The sequence below is a fragment of the Polistes canadensis genome, unplaced genomic scaffold (assembly GCF_001313835.1).
Source record: "Polistes canadensis isolate GaletaPanama2010 unplaced genomic scaffold, ASM131383v1 scaffold_53, whole genome shotgun sequence".
Lineage (NCBI taxonomy): Eukaryota > Metazoa > Arthropoda > Insecta > Hymenoptera > Vespidae > Polistes > Polistes canadensis.
The window spans coordinates 218047-236702 of NW_014569600.1; the positions used below are offsets into that span (position 1 = coordinate 218047).

Sequence of the window (18656 nt, forward strand, 5' to 3'; positions counted from 1 at the left end):
TTAGATGTCCACATAGAATAAAAATATCAAAAATCGTTATAGTATTAACATTTGTATTTATAACTGTCGAGAAATAATTTATTCTTATTCTTTTATTGTAGTTTTGTTCTGTTCTTTTGTTTCTTTTTTTCTGTTTTATAGCAAGGATATAATTAAAAAAGAAAAAGAAAAATGTCGGAAAAGATTAATGTGATAATATACGATTTTTATTTTTGTTATTATAAGCTATTTCACATCCGTATAACGAGTACAATCGTTGCATTAAACGATTCTTTGTTTCACATGTACAATCTTGAATAATTTCTCTATGATATCATTATTGTTTATTGCTATATATAAAGAGGTGTATATGCGATAATTACAGAATTCGTGTTAATTAAATATATTGATATAATATCACATATCGCTGTAACGAGATAATAATCTACGAAAATCAAGCAAGCATACCTTTAATAGTTTTATTTATTTATCTTTTTCTTTTTTTTATTTATATATATATAATATATATATTTTTTTTTCGTTTTAATATTTTATATTGTGCGAATAATATGATGTATCAAGCCTTTTTTTTTGTTTTTCAAACTATTCCGGATGTGTGTCATAATTTGTCTTCTTTTTAAGAAGTATAATATTTAATATTGCAGTCAATTGCGCACCGACGTATTTCCGTTGTCTTTTTACGACTTTGATTTTTGCAAGAAAGAAAGAAAGAATTAAATAATAAAAACAAAAAGAACACCCGTATACACAGGTTGCATTCGGTATAATTTTATATTTATTTTTGTTCTTAAAATCGACTGGATTATAACTGATTTCTTTCACGGATGGAAAAAACACGGTTGATAAATAATTAGCATTTGCGTTTCTGTAAAAACTTGCGCTTACTGGACGATCAAGCAAGCAACTTGTTAAATGATGCAACATTTTCTTCTAGAAATTTTAGTTTGTTTTTATCTGTACAAAGAATGAAGTTATAATCCGTCCTGGTTACCGTATACAATCCTGTCTATAAAAAATCTGTCTGAAATAATCTCACGTGAAGAAATTTGAAATTATAATTTAGTTAGGACGAAAATTGGATTATGTAAAAAGTCGAAATACTTAAAAAAAAAAATTACCTCCAGAAAGAAAAGAAATAGCAAATATTAAATATCGTCTGTAGTGAATAATATAAATAAAATATTATTATCTATATATCCACAGCATATGTATGTTCTTTAGTAAGGTTCGACCAGACTATATAAATTCCGCAGTGTCTTAAATTGTATAGGAAAATATTAAATGCGGTGGAAGCAGTTCAGTCTCATTTTGTACATTTGGTCTATTTATGATTATAACGAAATTGTTTTTTTTTCTTTTTCTTTTCTCGAATATATTTATAATTGATTATGTATTTAATAACGGAGCGTTTTCTTTTTCTTTTTTTTTTTTAAAAAAAGGAACTCTTGTATTAAGAAAAAAATATAAAAGAGACAAATTCTATTTAATGTACTTTGTGCACAAATTAATCGGGGTTTTTTCTTTTTTATATTAAAATCATTGAAATAAAAAAAAAAAGAATAATAATAATAATAACATTGATAACAGCGCTGTGCTTTTGCAACAAAGACATACAGAAAGCCTGGCACTTTAAAGTCTAGTAATATATATTATTATTATTATTATTATTATTATTATATTATTATTATTATTACTATTATAATATATATATATATATATTAAGGAAAAATATATATACACATAGATATACAGTGGCATCCTATATATCTAATTGTATAAGCGAACAGGAGATGATTCTATTCGAAAAACTAAGAAAAGAATATAAAATACAATTTGTTCATATAAGTATTTGTTTTGGAGAAAATAGTTTGTAAATTTGCCGGGTGTGCGTGTACTTTTTTTAGCTTGACGAATTTCAATATTTCATTTTTAGATATTTCGAAAAACTTTAATTTTTATGCTTCTTAATGTTTAGAAATATTGTCATTATAATGACATCTCTTACATTAGTTTTACTTTTATGCATATCAAATAAGGCTTTTAGTTTTTAAGGTTTACAAGCTCAGTTAAGTATAATTTTCAAACTGATTTTTTTCGAAAACAAAGCCTTGTATAAACAAATTATATTCTACATTTTTTATTTAGTTTTTCATGTGGAATCATCCCTTACTTGTACCAACAGTTATACATATATCACTTGTATATATATATATATATAATAGTGTCTATATAATTTTCCTTATCGATTCATGTCAATAATATATGCCACATTGCCTATTTTTTTAATATGTACTGTATATACATTTAGCGAACATAGCTCATATAAGGGTTATATTATTTAACCGTAAGATAATAATAAAACATTTTATATTACGAATAAAAAAGTAAAGGAAAGAAATATTACGTATACTCAATTGTGGTCTAAAATTTTCTCATCTTCTATGGAAACTTTTTTGTATAATATAGGCAGTGACTTTAACTCGATGATTCGAGCATTTAAAATAAAAAATTTTCTTTGGATAAAATTAATGTATATGAAAACAATAATGATTACAAATGAAATGAACTTCTTCAAAACACTTGATTAAATATCGTTCCAAATAATCGTCAAAAGTCGACGGTGCTAGCTAGATGACAACATAAAAAAAATCTTTATAGTTATTTTTATATATTATACGGGGATCACTCATAATTATCGTTCTAATTATATCTAATAATTACTTCCTATGTCTTATTATTTCTCAATAAATAATATGTATTGTTAGTTTGCGATTAAAGAAATTTTAAAAATGATAAGATTCTTTACTTTTTTGTATTCTGAATTTTTCGAATATATATATATATATATCTATCTATCAATGTAATATATTTCAAATGCACTTACTAGATCGTATGAAGATTTCAAATAATAAAGAATTGTAAAAACAAAAGTTATAGTGAAAACTTCAACCAAGTACTTGCATTTTCAAAATATAAACGTTATATAAACAATATAAAAATTGATCGATTAATAGAGATACCATATTGACACTGTATGATATTCATATATATTATAAAAAAATCATATATATGCAAGTTATGTAATTAGTAGTTTTGTATATGAAATTTACAAGAGTGTAAATTTTCTTCAATCACTTTCATGAGAAATTTTACATTATGTATTGCTTTTGATTAAAAAATAATATATACGTATATATATGCACTTTTTGTAAACTTCATTTCAATAATTTGTTTCTTTATGCTGTGCATTAGCTAACACCAACAATCGTAATACATGTTGTTTTTCTTAATGAGCAAGAATAAATGAGGCAGCAAGTGAATATTAAGCCTTTAAGTTTGTTTCTTTTATTGTAAATGGCAATTTCTTCTTTAAATGTTCGAATTAAAAAAGAAAATTTTTTTGATATCATAATATTATCAATGCAAAACAGCCCACATTCGTTCAAACATTCTAAAATAGCAGCATTTTACGAAGTATTTGCTCTACAGAGAGAAACTTGTTTATTTTGATATACTTCTTATACATATACACATTCCACATTTTTTACTTTTTATTTTAATTATTTTTTTTTAAATACTTTTTACTCCTATCCTTGAAATTATTATTTATTCATTATACTATCAGATCTTCCAGTTGCCATTTATTTCAAGTATCTTATCATTTATATATATATATATATATTTTTTTTTTTTTTTTGATATTTCTTGTAACTTTGGTACATTGCTACTAAAATGTTGACCATACAATTTTAAAAATTTTAGAGAGTATTTTTTAGTAAGAACTAAGAATTTTTCTTTTTCTTTTTTTCTTTCTCTGTTTTTATATATATCTGTATACATACACATAAATACTATTTGGACGCTTATGAAATCACAAATGATAGTATTCGTTATTGCCAAGAAGAGTTATTTGTGATATTTCATAAGTTTAATAGTCCTTATCGTAATTATCGATGAACTTATCTTAATACTGCCTAATAATATAATAACTTTCTAATTTTCATATACAAAATAATTAACACATAAGTGTTAGCAAGTTAACATTGCTGAGAATGTCATTGACCTATATTCATATGCTATATAATTATAGAATATAACGATAGCAATGATAGTACATAGTAGATAACTGATTGATCTGAATGTATTAAATAAATCTGTCATGTGTTTGATCGAGAATGGGCTATTATTAATGTTGATTATACAAACTTAAATATATACATATATTTAAGTATGTACTACATACTTAATATATACATATGTTACATATATATGTATGTAAGTATGTACATATATATATATATTTAAGTATGTACTAATATATAATACTACATATACACATGTAGTATTTTTGCTTGATACAGTCTGATGAATCAACGATATTATATATTCTTTCCGGAAACATCGCAAAATATAGATTATTATATTAAAAAACTATCATATCCATTAAAGCAGACTATGTTAATGAAAAAGCTAAATGTTACAGCGGTGAAAAATTAATTTGTAGTTTCGTTTGTTTTGTTGTTTCAATTGTATCATGTTAAATTTTGAACATCCATCTTTGGCACAGTATACATTCATTAACTAAAACTGACGAGAATTTTTGTGTAATTAAAAAAAGAAAAAAAAAAGAGAAAAAAAAAAAATAAATTGTAAAAGAAAAAAAAATATACGTATCACCAATCATTTATTACGTTGATACTTGTCTTTATAGCCCAAACATTGTAGTATGCAACTTGAATCAACGGAACGTATATATGTATACTTTTTTTTCCGTTACCTAATTTGAATTTGTATAATTCATAAAATCATAAATACAATCAAGTGATCCCTTATATAAACTAAGTCTTGTCAAAAATATTACTAAATACATCCCAAATATTATTTTCAAAAAACTGAATGATAGTGTATACATAAGAACGACACATGCCCTATGTATATGCCTTGGAGAGATGTATGTTTAATATATTGTTGTATGATAGAATGAAAATATGAGGGATGTTACTTTAAAAACATAAGTCAGTCAAATTGATAAGTGCAAAGATAATTACAAGTTTAAGTGCACATTAATGTACACTATTGTCTTTGACACTCACGCACTTGTCAGACACTAAGAAAATGAAATATGCATCACTTCATCACTCTTAGCAGCAGCAATTGTCCAGTGCAATTGATAATCGTTCTTAATCGAACGAAATATACACATAATTGTTTTATAATTAACAGAAAAATAATAATATAAACAGTTCAGTTCCAACTGGCATCACTGTCAGCTCCTTCTTCGATGGAAGAAGATGAAGGAGAAAACAAAGGATCATATATTAAATCCGTATTATGTAGGAACTCTTCTCGTTTTCTCTTTTTACCATGTCTGCGTTTCTTGGTTTCCAATGCTAACTTATCTTCTACTGAACGTTCCTTGCGAAACTCATAGACTAGCGGATAGATATATTCTATTGCAGCTTGGACAGCAGCAACATTAGGTGCTGTAATATTATTGTACATAAGTTAAATGATGATACAGAATATTGGTTTGGGATAAGGAAAGGAATATTATTTACCTGTTACTGTAACACTTCCGGTAGCAAATATTTTTAATGTTGCTTTTGGTTCTTTCAATTTGTATGTCACACCAGGATGTAATTCTGGTTCATAACTAAAATATGACACATTTTGTAATATATCAAACTTATAATCTTCCAACGTTTTAAGCAAATTTGAATTAGAGGAGAAATCGACTTACTCTGCATTTTCTTTATGATATAAAGAAAACGATGTTATTTTGATGGCAAATGGCATACAGCATGTACCTAATACATTAACCACTCTGTAATTATTAAACCGTGCTTTAAAGCCAAGTTTTTGAAGGGAACGCGCAAATCGACGTGCTGCTATTTTTGCTTCTAGTTCGCTAGTTGCACCAGTACAAGTTACTTTTCCCGAAGACCAAATAGAAGCAGTTGTGTATGGTCTTCGCAACTTCATTGTGATCATCTAATAGTTTTAAATGATTTAACTGATTAGTATTAAACATTTGATTAATATTAAAAAAATAAAAGAGATCATTACGATTTATTTTTATATTAATCCCTTACACTATAACATATGAGACTCGTAATACATTTAATGACCCTAACACAACAAACATGGATCCTACTCTTGGCAATTCTTACGGGTCACATTAAATTATAGTACAAGGGATTAACTGTTTAAGTGCTGAATACTTTTGGAAAAAGTACTTCTTGGGTATAATATACTTAGCTGCTAATATGAGTTTATAATTTATAATTATTCTCTCAATAAAATAACATGAGATAATTATTTTTGAGCATAATTTTGGTGCAATAAGACTCAAAACATTAATAGGGAAACCGACATTGTATACTTCGCATTTATATCAATGAATGCATATATGCATCAATAATCCATGCTATCAACTTTTATTAAATACGTATATATGCATTCGTAATACTCAGAGGGTTAAAATCGTAATCGAATTATTTTGTTTCAATATAAAAATTTTATTTCTGTTATATTCAAAATATAAAAATTACTTACTCCATTTTCTCTTCTGTATTCAACGTTTGAACCATGCAGAGCAATTTCTCTTAAATTAAGATGACACCTTACGCTAAAGCTACATACTACATTATTTATAACAATATCAAGCTCTGGTGTATCTTGATCGGATTCAGACATACATGATTGCATATCTTCTTTAAAGAGTCCATTATCTTTACTTTCTGTACATATATCACTGTTATTTAAATTTTCAACATTTTCTACATGATTTAAAGATCTATTCGTTAAAGGTTTCATGCTATTTTTCTGGATAGCAGTTGCCATAATATTATATACCTAAAACAGAATATAAAATATTTATAAAACATGTAGTACTCTTGAATATTAGATATAATTAATAATAATCTATGAATATATATATAATATATATATAAATATATAAATATATATATAAATTATATTAACTTTAATAGGTAAAACGTAAGTACAATTAATAGGAGAAATAGATATCAGTAATTATAAGTGATATAACAATAGTCTGAAATATGAGAAAATAAAAGTAGGTATATAGGGTAATGATATATAATCAGCGTATTTTCTAATAAACTCAATTAAATTCAAAAATATTATCACGATATTTGTTTTTGTGTAAAATAGCTTTATATTTTAGACGAACGTGTGTTTGAAAAAGTATTATAAAAAAAAATATAAAATTATAAGTATTACTAATCTTAAATCGATATCAGTGTAAATTAGATAATCGTATGATTTATATGTTATTATTATATTTATCGATAAATATTGAAATCTTAATACAATTAATATATTTAATATATCATCCTACGAAATATTATAGAAACAATTTGACGAGGACACGAGGAGTGACTCAAGGTCTATAGATTGTTAAAAAAAAATTAATTTTTCAACTAATCAACGGTACAAATTAGGCATGCAAAATATTAATCACGTGTGAACAATTTATCTAATATAAATAACGTATTAATTATTATAATTTCATATAAGAGCGTCTCTGAAGAGAGGAAACGGATACTATTACATCGATGTTGACAAAATTGGATGAACTATTGAAATAAATCTATTTCTACTTAATTCTATTGTTATAATTATTATCTAATAATACTTACTTTTAACTAATAACGTATTATTCCTTAAATAATTGCTTCAATATTAATATTTTTGTTGACAAGTGTAAAGAAATCGTACAGCTAGCTCAATAATTACGACCATTGCTACCAGCCATGTTCTTTGAAACTGGCGACCGCTAGTTATCACGTTGACGACTAACCAGAAACATCCATGGAATATAATGCTAAATTCATATTATTCTTTTCCGCTCTTAACTACCATGGACCAATGAAAAATGAACAAATTTCTAACTGACCAATGATTATGCGATGGTTTAATTGGTCGAGCTTCCAAATACGTCTTCATTGGTTTACTTGTGTATCGTTATTTTAAATTTGTCCTATATAAGAAATAAATAAATCATTATGGTGACGTAAATGTTATAATAAAAAGAAGGAAAACAAGAAGAAGAAAATTAATATTTATGAAAAATGTTATATATTGAAAATAAAAAAGATAGATTTTTTTTGTACAAAAAATTAATCACTCGATTTTTTCTGGTGTATTATGTAAGATACGTTATATTAGATGCATAATCCATGACTATACTACTTACATCGGATGTAAGTAGTAAAGACCGTCGAATGGCAGTACCGCGAAATGTGAAATGTACATGTTTATATTTCAACGAGCATAATCAATTATTTGAGAGTCTGTTTAAAATAATAAGAACATTTTAACCATGGACTTGGAAGTTTCTTACAGGAATATGTGTCGTGCTTGTATGGGTATTAATTGTGCACTTTTACCAATATATGGTGACGACACGACTGGTATCAAGAATTTGCCTGAAAAGCTTCAGGAAGTTACCTTAATTCGAGTTAGTAAAAAGAAAAAATCTGATTATAATGTTAATTTAATTAATACAATTTATTTTTATCATTTTGAATCGTTGAGATAACATTTTACATAAAAAGGAAATATTAATGGCTACTTATTAACCTCAACAATTGATCTGCATAAAATTATGTATATATCTGCGCATATTTAATATGAGGTTTTATATGAAATTGGTATTTATTTATTATCATAAAGCAAATATAGTTGATAATTTGTAATCTGAAAAAATGAATATTTATAAAGTTATTTGTATCTATGTATACAATAGGTAATCGGTAACGAACAAGTTGAACTACGAACAAAACAGATAATGAACACATCGTAGAGAAAATACAAGAAGAAGTAATATTTTGTATTTCTAGTTGTTTTTTTTCAATAATAAGTTAACAAACAATTCGGATAGCAAACATCATTTTTGAATGGATTATGTTCATCAACCGATCACCTACTGTATATGTAAATATATATATTCAATGATTTGTAAAAATAATATTCAATGTTTTATAAAATTATATACATTTGTTCATCAATGATAAAATAATATTAATGAAAAATAAATTGGTTTAGGTTGATAGGAACGATGGATTACCACAAATGCTTTGCACGAAATGTGCTTATCGGACAATTACATCGTATAATTTTAGATTACAAGTACAAAAGACAGAAGAAAAATTTAGGAAGATGCTTAATATACAATTCGAAAATGTAATAGTAATTTGTTACATTAAAATTGTATACGTTTGTATAATAAATATTTAATTATTTTATTTCTATTATAATAGGAAGAAATGGAAAATGTAAATGAACAAGACTGCATAATTTTAAAAGATGAATTAATGCAAAAAAAGGTTTTCTTCGAAACTTCTGAAATGATTTCTGATAATTATGCGAGCTCTATTAACGAAGAATTAAGAAAGGATGTTACAGAAAAGAAGAGTAAAGACGAACAATCCTTAGAAATAATATCGTTAATGGATTTTAATCATAGCAATGAAATGGATAAGATTCAAGATCATTTAGATAATATCATAGATGACTCTCAGCATGATAAATTATATAATATTAAAAACGACTTAGATGATCAATTCTGTAATACTTCCAATTCACAAGATTTAAATTATACAGTAGTATATGTAGGAGACACAGAAATGGAGTCCATTAAATCAGAGTATCATGGTCATCTTTGCAAATCAAAGGATGAAAATATTGATATTAAAACATTATTTTTGAAGGATAACTTTGAAGAATCTAAGACAAATGACAAATTTTTAGATGCAATATACATATCTGATGATATGGAATCAAAGAATACTAAAACATTAAACATTGAAACCGAAGCTTGGCAAATGATATCAACGGATGAATCAGTAGAACAGGTTGATAAAATAAATCTCAACGTCCAACTCGATTGTAAAACAACGGAGAACATGGAGTCAAAAGAATCCAATGATTCTGACTCAGATTATTTCATTGATCCTAAGGATAATATTTTAGGAAGTTTAAATGATATGATAACTAGAATCAAAGAAATAAAAACTGAGAATAACACAATAGAATATCAGTGTACTTTGTGTTTGCAGAACTATGAGAAACTTACCGGCGTTTTACTTCATACTATTGATAATCATGTTCCAAGTAGTGGTCCATTTTTTTGTGTCGTTTGTGAGATGGATTGTAATAGTCATAAAGAGTTAAGGACTCATGTTAAAAAACACACTGGACAGTTTCCGTATATTTGTTTTATTTGTGATAAAGCATACACTTCAAAAAGGTATTTAAAGCGACACATGGTTTGTCATACAGATTTTCCAAGACATCGTTGTCCAAAATGTGGTGTAAGATTTAAAACTAAAGTAGAATTAGAAAATCACATTGCAACGCACGTACATGGCGCACCATATACGTGTAGTCAATGTTCACGCTTGTTCAACCACAAAGGTAATTACAAAAGGCATTTAATTACACATTTGGATCCTCAAGGTCTTCATTTACCAAAATATCCATGCACGATTTGCGGGAAGCGGTTCTTGAATAATCGTACTCTTGAAACTCATATGCGAGTTCATACAGGAGAAAAACCGTTTAAGTGCGATATTTGTAATAAAAGTTTTTCACAACAAGGAAATTTATTAAATCATTTAAGAATTCATTCGAATCCTCGAAGTTATACATGTGAAGTTTGCGGGAAAAGATTTAACCAGAGAGCTACGTTAAAAGATCATAGTCTTATACATACAGGAGAAAAACCTCACATTTGTAATGTCTGCGGAGTAGCATTTACATTCAGCGCAGCATTAAGACGTCACATGTGGAGTCATGCTACTGGGAAACCTTTAGGTTGTGAAATTTGTTCTTCACGTTTTGTAGGGAAGTATGATTTAAGACGCCACATGCAAATTCATAACGACAGACCAAGAACGAAACAAAAGAAAAATGAAGGGAAAAATAATAATACGGAAGAAGTATCGAGAGAAAATATTACTGAAGAGGTAAACACAGAAACTATTCTCATAGAGCAAGTTCTTTTAAATCAAGATGTCACGCAAGTTATATCTCAAGAAGAAGCAGAAAAAGAAAATGTAGATGCCCTTTTCAATCTTATACACTATGATTAATATTATTTAACAAATGTTTTATTTTTCCTACTTATTTTGTTCAAAAGATAGAGAGGTAGACATTTTGCTTGCACTGGATAGAATTTCTGTCTTTCAAGTAACTGAACATGTATAGCTCCATATTGGAGATATTAAATTTTTAGTTTCATATTTAATTGACGGTTTACATATAGTATAATTGACATCTTTAATTAAGGCTACAAGGCATAATAATCTTAAGGGATCGTGATTTATAAATTTTAGGAATGAATTAAGCAATAAATGGTTGCTTTCTGTGTGAACTTATAGGATGTAGCTAAACAATTTTCTTTGTATTCCTTGTGCAACATTATTTATACACATTAGCAAATTCCTTTTTTACATTTTATTTATATTTAATACTCGTAATATTTGTAAATATAAGACTGAAAACAATTATTAATTTTAAAACTGTTTTTTATCATAGATTTAAATTCTTTACTCTTATAAAATGTGTACATGTATGCGTATGATTGTATAAAGGTGTGGTATATTTATCAAAGTTGTATAAAAGATTTTCATTATAAGTTAATTATATTTAACAATTTTTACAACCTACCTTAACATATGTAATCTTTTACATTCATTTTAATAATTTTAAAACTTCTATCTTATTTTTGGTGTTGTAAGTTAATCTTTTGGTAACATCATATGATAACTCGACTGATTTACCTTATGTCGGTAACGTATTTAAATACGAATGCGCTATCTACCTGCATAAATGAGTAAGATATTTGTAAATTCGTCTTCGGTAACGTCGGTAACACATTACATTATTCGTTTGACCATGAACGTACGCCATCTAGTTGCATAATAAATTTTGAAGTTGTATATAGTGCTATTAAGAATTCTTCAAGAAAATGAATCCCATTGATTTCTTTCAACATGTAAGATTCATTTATAACAGAAGGCATAACAATGAAATAGCTCAATTTACAGAATAATTCGATAAGTTATGATATTACACGTTTTAAATTGTTATATAATTAAATATACGTATTTATTGGCTTTTTAAATTACTTTATAAGTCTGAAAGATTATATTAAAAGAATATAATGAAATCTTTCACAATTACACATATAATTCTCGTTTACACTTTTCAATTATATTAAAAAGCCGGTAATGACATTAGTAAATTAAATAAATGATAAACAATCGTTTGCGTTTCACAAAATCTACAAATAATTGAAAAAAACCAGATTAAAACATCTTCTAAATGGTTGGAAACCTAAGTCGCCAGGAAATTGTCAAGAAAGTGTAAGAAGTAGAATTACCATAGGATAATTCTTGGAAGAGAAAAGGAAATTGAAGAAGAAAATATTACTTAAGTTAACTCGTTCGGAGAAGAAGACGAGGAGACAATAATCTCAAGACGTTACCGGTTGCACGGACAACGCGCGATTGAAGTCCGTACGTCGCGATGAGTTTGGTGCGCGTCGGACGAGTGCGCATCTCGCACATGCGCATTGGTTGGGGGAGCGCTGGTGGCGCCAGTCATGGCGGCGGAAAACACGCGCGCACGTCAGCACCGCCGCCGGTCGGTGCCTCCACGCCTCCACCTCACCTCCACCGCCACCTCCGCCGCCGTACTCAGGGCTCGTGGGTAAGTACCCTCATACTCCATGCTCCAATCAGTCTGCACTCGCATGTCCACGAGGTTGCTTGCACGGGCCTGGTGGTTGTCCTCTTCCACCCGCACTCGTAACATCCTGACGCCAAGCTCCTCCTTAGCCTCCTTCTCTACGCTCTCTCGTTCCTTCATCTCGCTTCCCTCGTTATCCCTTCCATCTGTCCTTCCCTCTCTCCTTCGTCCTTCCTTATTCCATCACTCTATTTTTCTTTTTAGATTCATGCTTTTAGTTTTTGCATATTATCTCGCGACAACTACGTTTCCTATAATCATCCAACACAACAAGCCAACCTATCCGTCCAAACGAACCGTCCCTTTTAGCCGGCTCACCTAAATAACGTGCTTACTTATAATAGTAGTACAGGGTGAGTCGATCCAGTGGTAAACCACCACAACCACCGTCGTTACCACCGCTCGAGATATCGGACGCGTAAAGTAACACGTTATTTTTGACAGACCACGGAGAGGTTAGGTCTCGCGAGTGAGAGATACACATAGGGAGAGGGAGAGAGATAGAGCGAGAAAGGGATAAAGAGTGGCGGGCTCGCGTGCTCCGTTTGAATTTTGAAGTCGCGCCACGGGCGCTACTCGTACCCTCTCTCTCTTCTTTCGAGAAAGCGCGCGCGAGTAAGAGAGAAAGAGGGAGGATGAAAGGGTGGGGAGAAAGAGAAAGATAGAATCCTCTCGTCTTTTGTTACTGCCACACCGCGACCGGAGCAGCAGCACCAGCAACGGCACCCGAGTATATCGTGACGTCGTATACGGCGTGATGTACGCCGCCGTACGAGGACGAAACGAAAGGGAGAGAGAGAGGAGAGGAAAAGCGCGCGAATCGTGAGCCACCGTCAGTGTACGTCGCGCCAGTCTCCGCGCCGGTGTTCGGGCGCTCTTGCGCTTATTCGAGGTTAGGTTTGACAAGGCGCGTTCTTCGAAATACGTTAAACGATAGTCTTCACGTTCTCGATTTTTTCTTACGCAAATAATAACCATAATTAACGTATCGCGTTGTTACCATTGTCGTTGTTAAATTTTTATTACGATATATTGTCGTTGACTACTATTGTCGTGCGTCGTCCTTTTATATCATTATATCATTTTTGATAAGCTAACGTTGAAGACGTTAGTGGCACGCGGATATGGTGCGTCCCGAGAAGAAACTCGAAGCTAGTTTCTCGCAAAGCAGCGACGGATAAGAGAGGATCTAAACGGAGAAAATCTGAAAAAAAAGAGTAGTGTGAATGTTCTCGGATAGCCGTATGTCGCGGCTTGCCGCGCACGACTTTTTCAGTGCACACGAGGAAAATGTACGGGCATTGGTGATAAAAGGATATACACACGTTATTTAATATACTCTTATTGCTCTTCGACGATTCCAATTCTTCTTCCTCTTCTTCTTATTCTTCTTTTACTTTTATTTCTATTCCTCATCGAATTACAACGATGTTTTAAACGCTCGATCGCTGCCAAGTATTATAACAACGTTGGAAACAAATTCTAATTTATTTTTACACAATACGTATAATACATAATTTATTCTTTTTTCTCGATGAAAGAGATTGTTACGATAAGAACGATTACAAATAACGATAATCGAAATTTTAATTGCAAATTAAAATTACATTTAATACAGGACACATACGCACACGCATACGCACACTCGCGCGCACATAAACGTACGCATATATTATGTTAAAATTGAACGAAAAATATACATTCGTATAATTCGCGTTAAAACGATAAAATATTTTTAAAACTCGTTAAGAAATTTAGTTCCGATTGGTTGGAGAAGTTCGGTGCAACAAGTGTCCAGCCTAAACGTTTGCCTTCTGTAACGAGACTACTCACGTCAGAAGGACATCGGATAAACGTCATTCGATGAATAGAAACGGATATATCGATCTTCTTCATCGATCTATTCGATTATATTTCATGCCGTTCGATAAAAATTATCTCGAAAATTATCGAACAATTTAATCCGATCGCTTTTATCTTTTTTTTTTTTCTTCTCCTTCTTCTTCTTCTTTTGATCAGCAAAATGTATTTATCTAAAATAAATAAATCACATATTTGTTAATTAACACATTAATTCTTCTTTAAGGAGAGTTAAAAACGCCGCGTGCCGTCGGAATAATCGTTTGATCGTATTCAATTCAATGCAAACTACGACGATGACGAAGATAAGGAGAATAAGTAACCACGATCGATGTCGAATGCGTCGGCCCGCAAGATTAATTTGTGTATCGCGATATTTCCCCGAAAACTTGCGAACCGTCGAGAAATAATTGGTAATGTCGAAGTGTAATCGTAGAATTCGATGATCCGGAATTTCGTTACGCGTTCATCGCTTTAGCTGCGTTCGACGGTATCGGATGATGACATAATATCGTCCAAGTATTGATTTTCCCCCCTTGATTCGATTTAAATCGTCGATACATCCATGCCGTACATATGCAACCGTAACACATTTTTATTTATTTACATAATTCACAACAAGATTTTTTATTTTATTTACAACAATTATTACTTTCTTTTTTGTTTTCTTTTTCTCTTGTATTTTCTTTTTTTTTTTTTCGTCTATTCTTATTAATCCCTTTTTTTTTTTTTTTATATACTCCGAAGTGAAGTCATTTTTTTATATAATGCAAATAATATCGAGTTTATTATAACGCAATTGCAATAAATAAATATAAATCGCGTAACGAGTTCGTTTTTATAATTCGATCAAAAACCAAAAAAAAAGAAAAGAAAATATTTGCAAATGAAATCTTATTGAGGAAAGATTATTGTGTAAAGTAACACTCGAGTAATACGAGTATAAAAACAAAAAAAGAACGATTGCAAGCAACGATTTCGAGAGAAAACAAAAAAATCCTTCTCTCTATTTTGTTTTTCATTGTTAATGATTTATTTATTATGAAGTATAGTATGTATATCGGTATGGTCAATCGTCGGGAGGATTTCTCTCGCGTGTCGCTTTAGGTTTCTCAATTTTCCATGAACGAACGTGCCATGTTTCACACTATATCTGTTTCTTTTTTTTTTTTAATTTATTAAATTTTTTTCTTTCCGATTTCTTTTTTTTTCTTTTCTTCTCCCCGTAAGAAGAAACGTGTCTCTTTTCTTTTCTTACGGGTCTCGTTAGGAACGGTGACTTTGCGTGGAGCGAGAAAGAAGAAGAAGAAGAAGGCGGTCTGGCAGCGATCGATGCAATTACTCCCGTATCGAATTCGATATGTCCCGTTGAAAGGTTAGAACTAGCAGTAGCAACAGCAATAGCAGCAACAGCAGTAGCAGAAGCAGGAGCAAGAATACCATCACCATCACCATCACCGGCAAACACTAACTGCAAAAGCAACAGCAACCAGGACTAACAGCAGTAGCAAAAACAGCAATTGTAGGAGATCCTGTTATTGGATTAGTAGTCTCTGTTAACGACAAACTATTCAATTGCGGATAGAAATAATTAACAAAACGACGACCGATTAATAGGACAGACGAGAGAACCATTGGATAACATGATCTTCTTTGTAGATGAACGATGAGAGAAACACGTTATTGAAATTGTTAATAATTATAAATAATCGTAATAATTATATTTAAAAAAAAAAAAGAAAAAAAAGGTCGATCATTATTTTGATATCTTATCGATGACGATTGGTAAGAAATAAAAAAATTAAACATTTCTATATTTTATTTTTAAATATAGAGAAAATAATACACGCGAAATAATTCTCTCGCAGTTTTTTTTTGTTTTTCTTATTTCTCTTGGGTTACCTTTAACCCCCCCCCCCCAAAAAAAAAAGAAAAATTACACACGAAAGAAATAACGAAATTGATCGATGTGCAATTAATTATAAGGTCAACTTTTTTAACCAAAAAAAAGAAGAAAAAAGGCAAATATTGTTCAATCGTCTGTCCTATTCGGTTTCTTTTTAATTCGACTTATTATTCGTGCTAAGAAGACGGAAGAAGATGAAGAGAAAGAAGAAGAAGAATTGTGATAAGAGCAAGAGAGAGAGAGAGAGAGAGAGAGAAATAGATAAATAGAGTGAAAGAAAAGAAAAAAGAAAAAGGAAGGAACACGAGGAAAACATGTTTGTTGTAGATGGATAACTCTGCGTACGTGCCGAATCATCTACCACCGCCGTCCCTGGTCGTGTTTTCGCAGGCCGGGGGACTGCCCGAGGCCCTGAGAATGCAAAGACCCTTCAATCCACAAGTTAGTGTCCTTTTCTTCCTCGCCTTTACTATCCCCAAAACAGCCCTATACTAGTGTCTTTTTCTTCCCGCTTTTCTGCGAATATTTTTAAAATCACACCAACCCACACAAACCCGCACGCACGCACGCACTAAATATTCTTATCTGTTTTCTTTGCGTTTTATATTTAATTTTTTAATTTTTATATTTTTTTTTCTTTCTTTTTTTTTTTTTATTTCGCACACCCCAGGTAATATTTGATAAAATTATTGTTTTATGGGTATAGATAGATAAATTCTTTCGAAAATTTGTAGTAAGAATTTTCTCTTGGTTTAACTTTGTACTCCTTGAAATACCTTGATCCTCGATGTATAAAATCGATTGCCTTGAAGATAACACTCGATACGCATGCATTATCGTTGCTTGATTTATGCACATATGGTACCCCGTTGCGCTTCGATGTTCGATGTTGCGTAGAAATAGATGGCCGCTTTATCCCTACTCTTATGTTACGACTATTCCTAACTCTGTGCTGCATGTTTTTTTCATTTATATATCTATGTATATTATAAATAACAACAATCAAAATAAATGAATAATTGTTTAATTGTCGGAAACGTTCGTTCGTTCGATCGATCGAACGATCGATCAAAATAAATAGACGAAGAAATATATGATTCGGTTTATTACGAAAATAACGTGTAAGTTCATATTTGAAAATGTAACATTTATGATATAATTACAAATAAAACGTCGACAAATTATACGACTTTTGTTTACGAATAATTTTCTTCATCATCTTCTTCTTCTTCAACAAAAAAAAAAAAAGAAAATGAACTTACACGTAATATTTAATAAAAATTAACGTTCATTTGATCAATGTGATAATAAGACGATTAGGTTTTTAATTAATGAGCTAATAATAATTGATCTTTTAAAAGAGAGACAAACAAAAAAAAAAGTATTCGTAGCATTCGTACCATCGAGAATTTTTGTTCCAAAATATTGTATGAAATAAAATTCGAAGTTAACGACGAATGACGAAGAAAAAAATGTTCGAATATGGATAATTTTATATCGAACGATCGTTGAAAAGTCATCTTAACGCGTGTGTTATCGGCTTTTACACGATCGCGAAACGCGAGAAGAAAGAAAGTAAATCCTTGTACAGCCAGCCGGATAAACACGTTCACGCCGTAACGTAAACCGCAGTTTTGCCGGCGGCGGCAACTAAGCGCGCGTGCGAATATATTGAAAAGCTGTCGCGATAAAGACTCAAAGTAACGGGGTAAAGATAAAATATTCAATTATAATAATAATAATAATAATCAATTAATTTTCTATCACGTCCAAAAAGAAAATTATTAATAAAAGGAAAGTGTCTCAGAGATGTTTGACAGGTTGACAAATTTAGAACATTTATTTCGATCTTATACAATAAGATTTTATAATATAAGATCGAAATAAACGTACTCAATTTTTCAACCTGTTCAACTTCCCTGAGACACTTTTATTTATGATAATAATAATGATAATAATGATGATGTGAAGAAAAGGAACAAATTAGGAATGGAAAATGAAAATGAGGATTCATTCGGCGTTGATTAATTATCGGAAATAGTACAAAGAATTGAGAATAGTATTGGGGGGTGGGGGAATTAATATTATATGATTTAGTTTTTTTTGATGA

The 18656-nt window shown here is 30.0% G+C and overlaps 3 protein-coding genes across 5 annotated transcripts in view; 2 read left to right on the forward strand and 1 right to left on the reverse strand.

Annotated features, from left to right (window-relative positions):
- Positions 1-3661: 3661 nt before the first annotated feature.
- On the reverse strand, positions 3662-7810 carry LOC106785629 (TATA box-binding protein-like protein 1). The gene is made up of 5 exons (XM_014746257.1): positions 7665-7810; positions 6556-6855; positions 5741-5991; positions 5559-5653; positions 3662-5483 (listed from the first exon to the last, which is right to left on the reverse strand). The coding sequence occupies exons 2-5, from the start codon at positions 6841-6843 to the stop codon at positions 5245-5247; spliced, it is 873 nt and encodes a 290-aa protein (XP_014601743.1). The 5' UTR covers positions 6844-6855; positions 7665-7810; the 3' UTR covers positions 3662-5244.
- Positions 7811-8203: 393 nt separating this feature from the next.
- LOC106785602 (zinc finger protein 714) lies at positions 8204-11706 on the forward strand. Its single transcript, XM_014746220.1, has 3 exons — positions 8204-8485; positions 9073-9210; positions 9288-11706. Exons 1-3 carry the CDS (start codon positions 8348-8350, stop codon positions 11118-11120), a joined length of 2109 nt encoding a protein of 702 aa, XP_014601706.1. The 5' UTR covers positions 8204-8347; the 3' UTR covers positions 11121-11706.
- A 535-nt stretch (positions 11707-12241) lies between these two features.
- LOC106785601 (E3 ubiquitin-protein ligase Rnf220-like) overlaps positions 12242-18656 on the forward strand; it is a 205345-nt gene continuing 198930 nt past the window's right edge. Inside the window, exons 1-2 of one of the 3 annotated variants that reach the window (XM_014746217.1) lie at positions 12748-14072; positions 16874-16987. In XM_014746217.1, coding sequence (XP_014601703.1) covers positions 14007-14072; positions 16874-16987 — 180 coding nt within the window. In that variant the 5' untranslated portion in view covers positions 12748-14006. The other 2 variants (XM_014746216.1, XM_014746218.1) reach the window with 2 other exon arrangements.

Coding starts and splice junctions, on each gene's coding strand:
- LOC106785602 (XM_014746220.1), top strand. CDS start 8,348: ATGGACTTGGAAGTTTCTTACAGGAATATGTGTCGTGCTTGTATGGGT. Junction 8,486..9,072: donor AGGAAGTTACCTTAATTCGA/GTTAGTAAAAAG, acceptor AAATTGGTTTAG/GTTGATAGGAACGATGGATT. Junction 9,211..9,287: donor TTAATATACAATTCGAAAAT/GTAATAGTAATT, acceptor CTATTATAATAG/GAAGAAATGGAAAATGTAAA.
- LOC106785629 (XM_014746257.1), bottom strand. CDS start 6,843: ATGGCAACTGCTATCCAGAAAAATAGCATGAAACCTTTAACGAATAGA. Junction 5,992..6,555: donor AATACAGAAGAGAAAATGGA/GTAAGTAATTTT, acceptor TAAAACTATTAG/ATGATCACAATGAAGTTGCG. Junction 5,654..5,740: donor TATCATAAAGAAAATGCAGA/GTAAGTCGATTT, acceptor GTCATATTTTAG/TTATGAACCAGAATTACATC.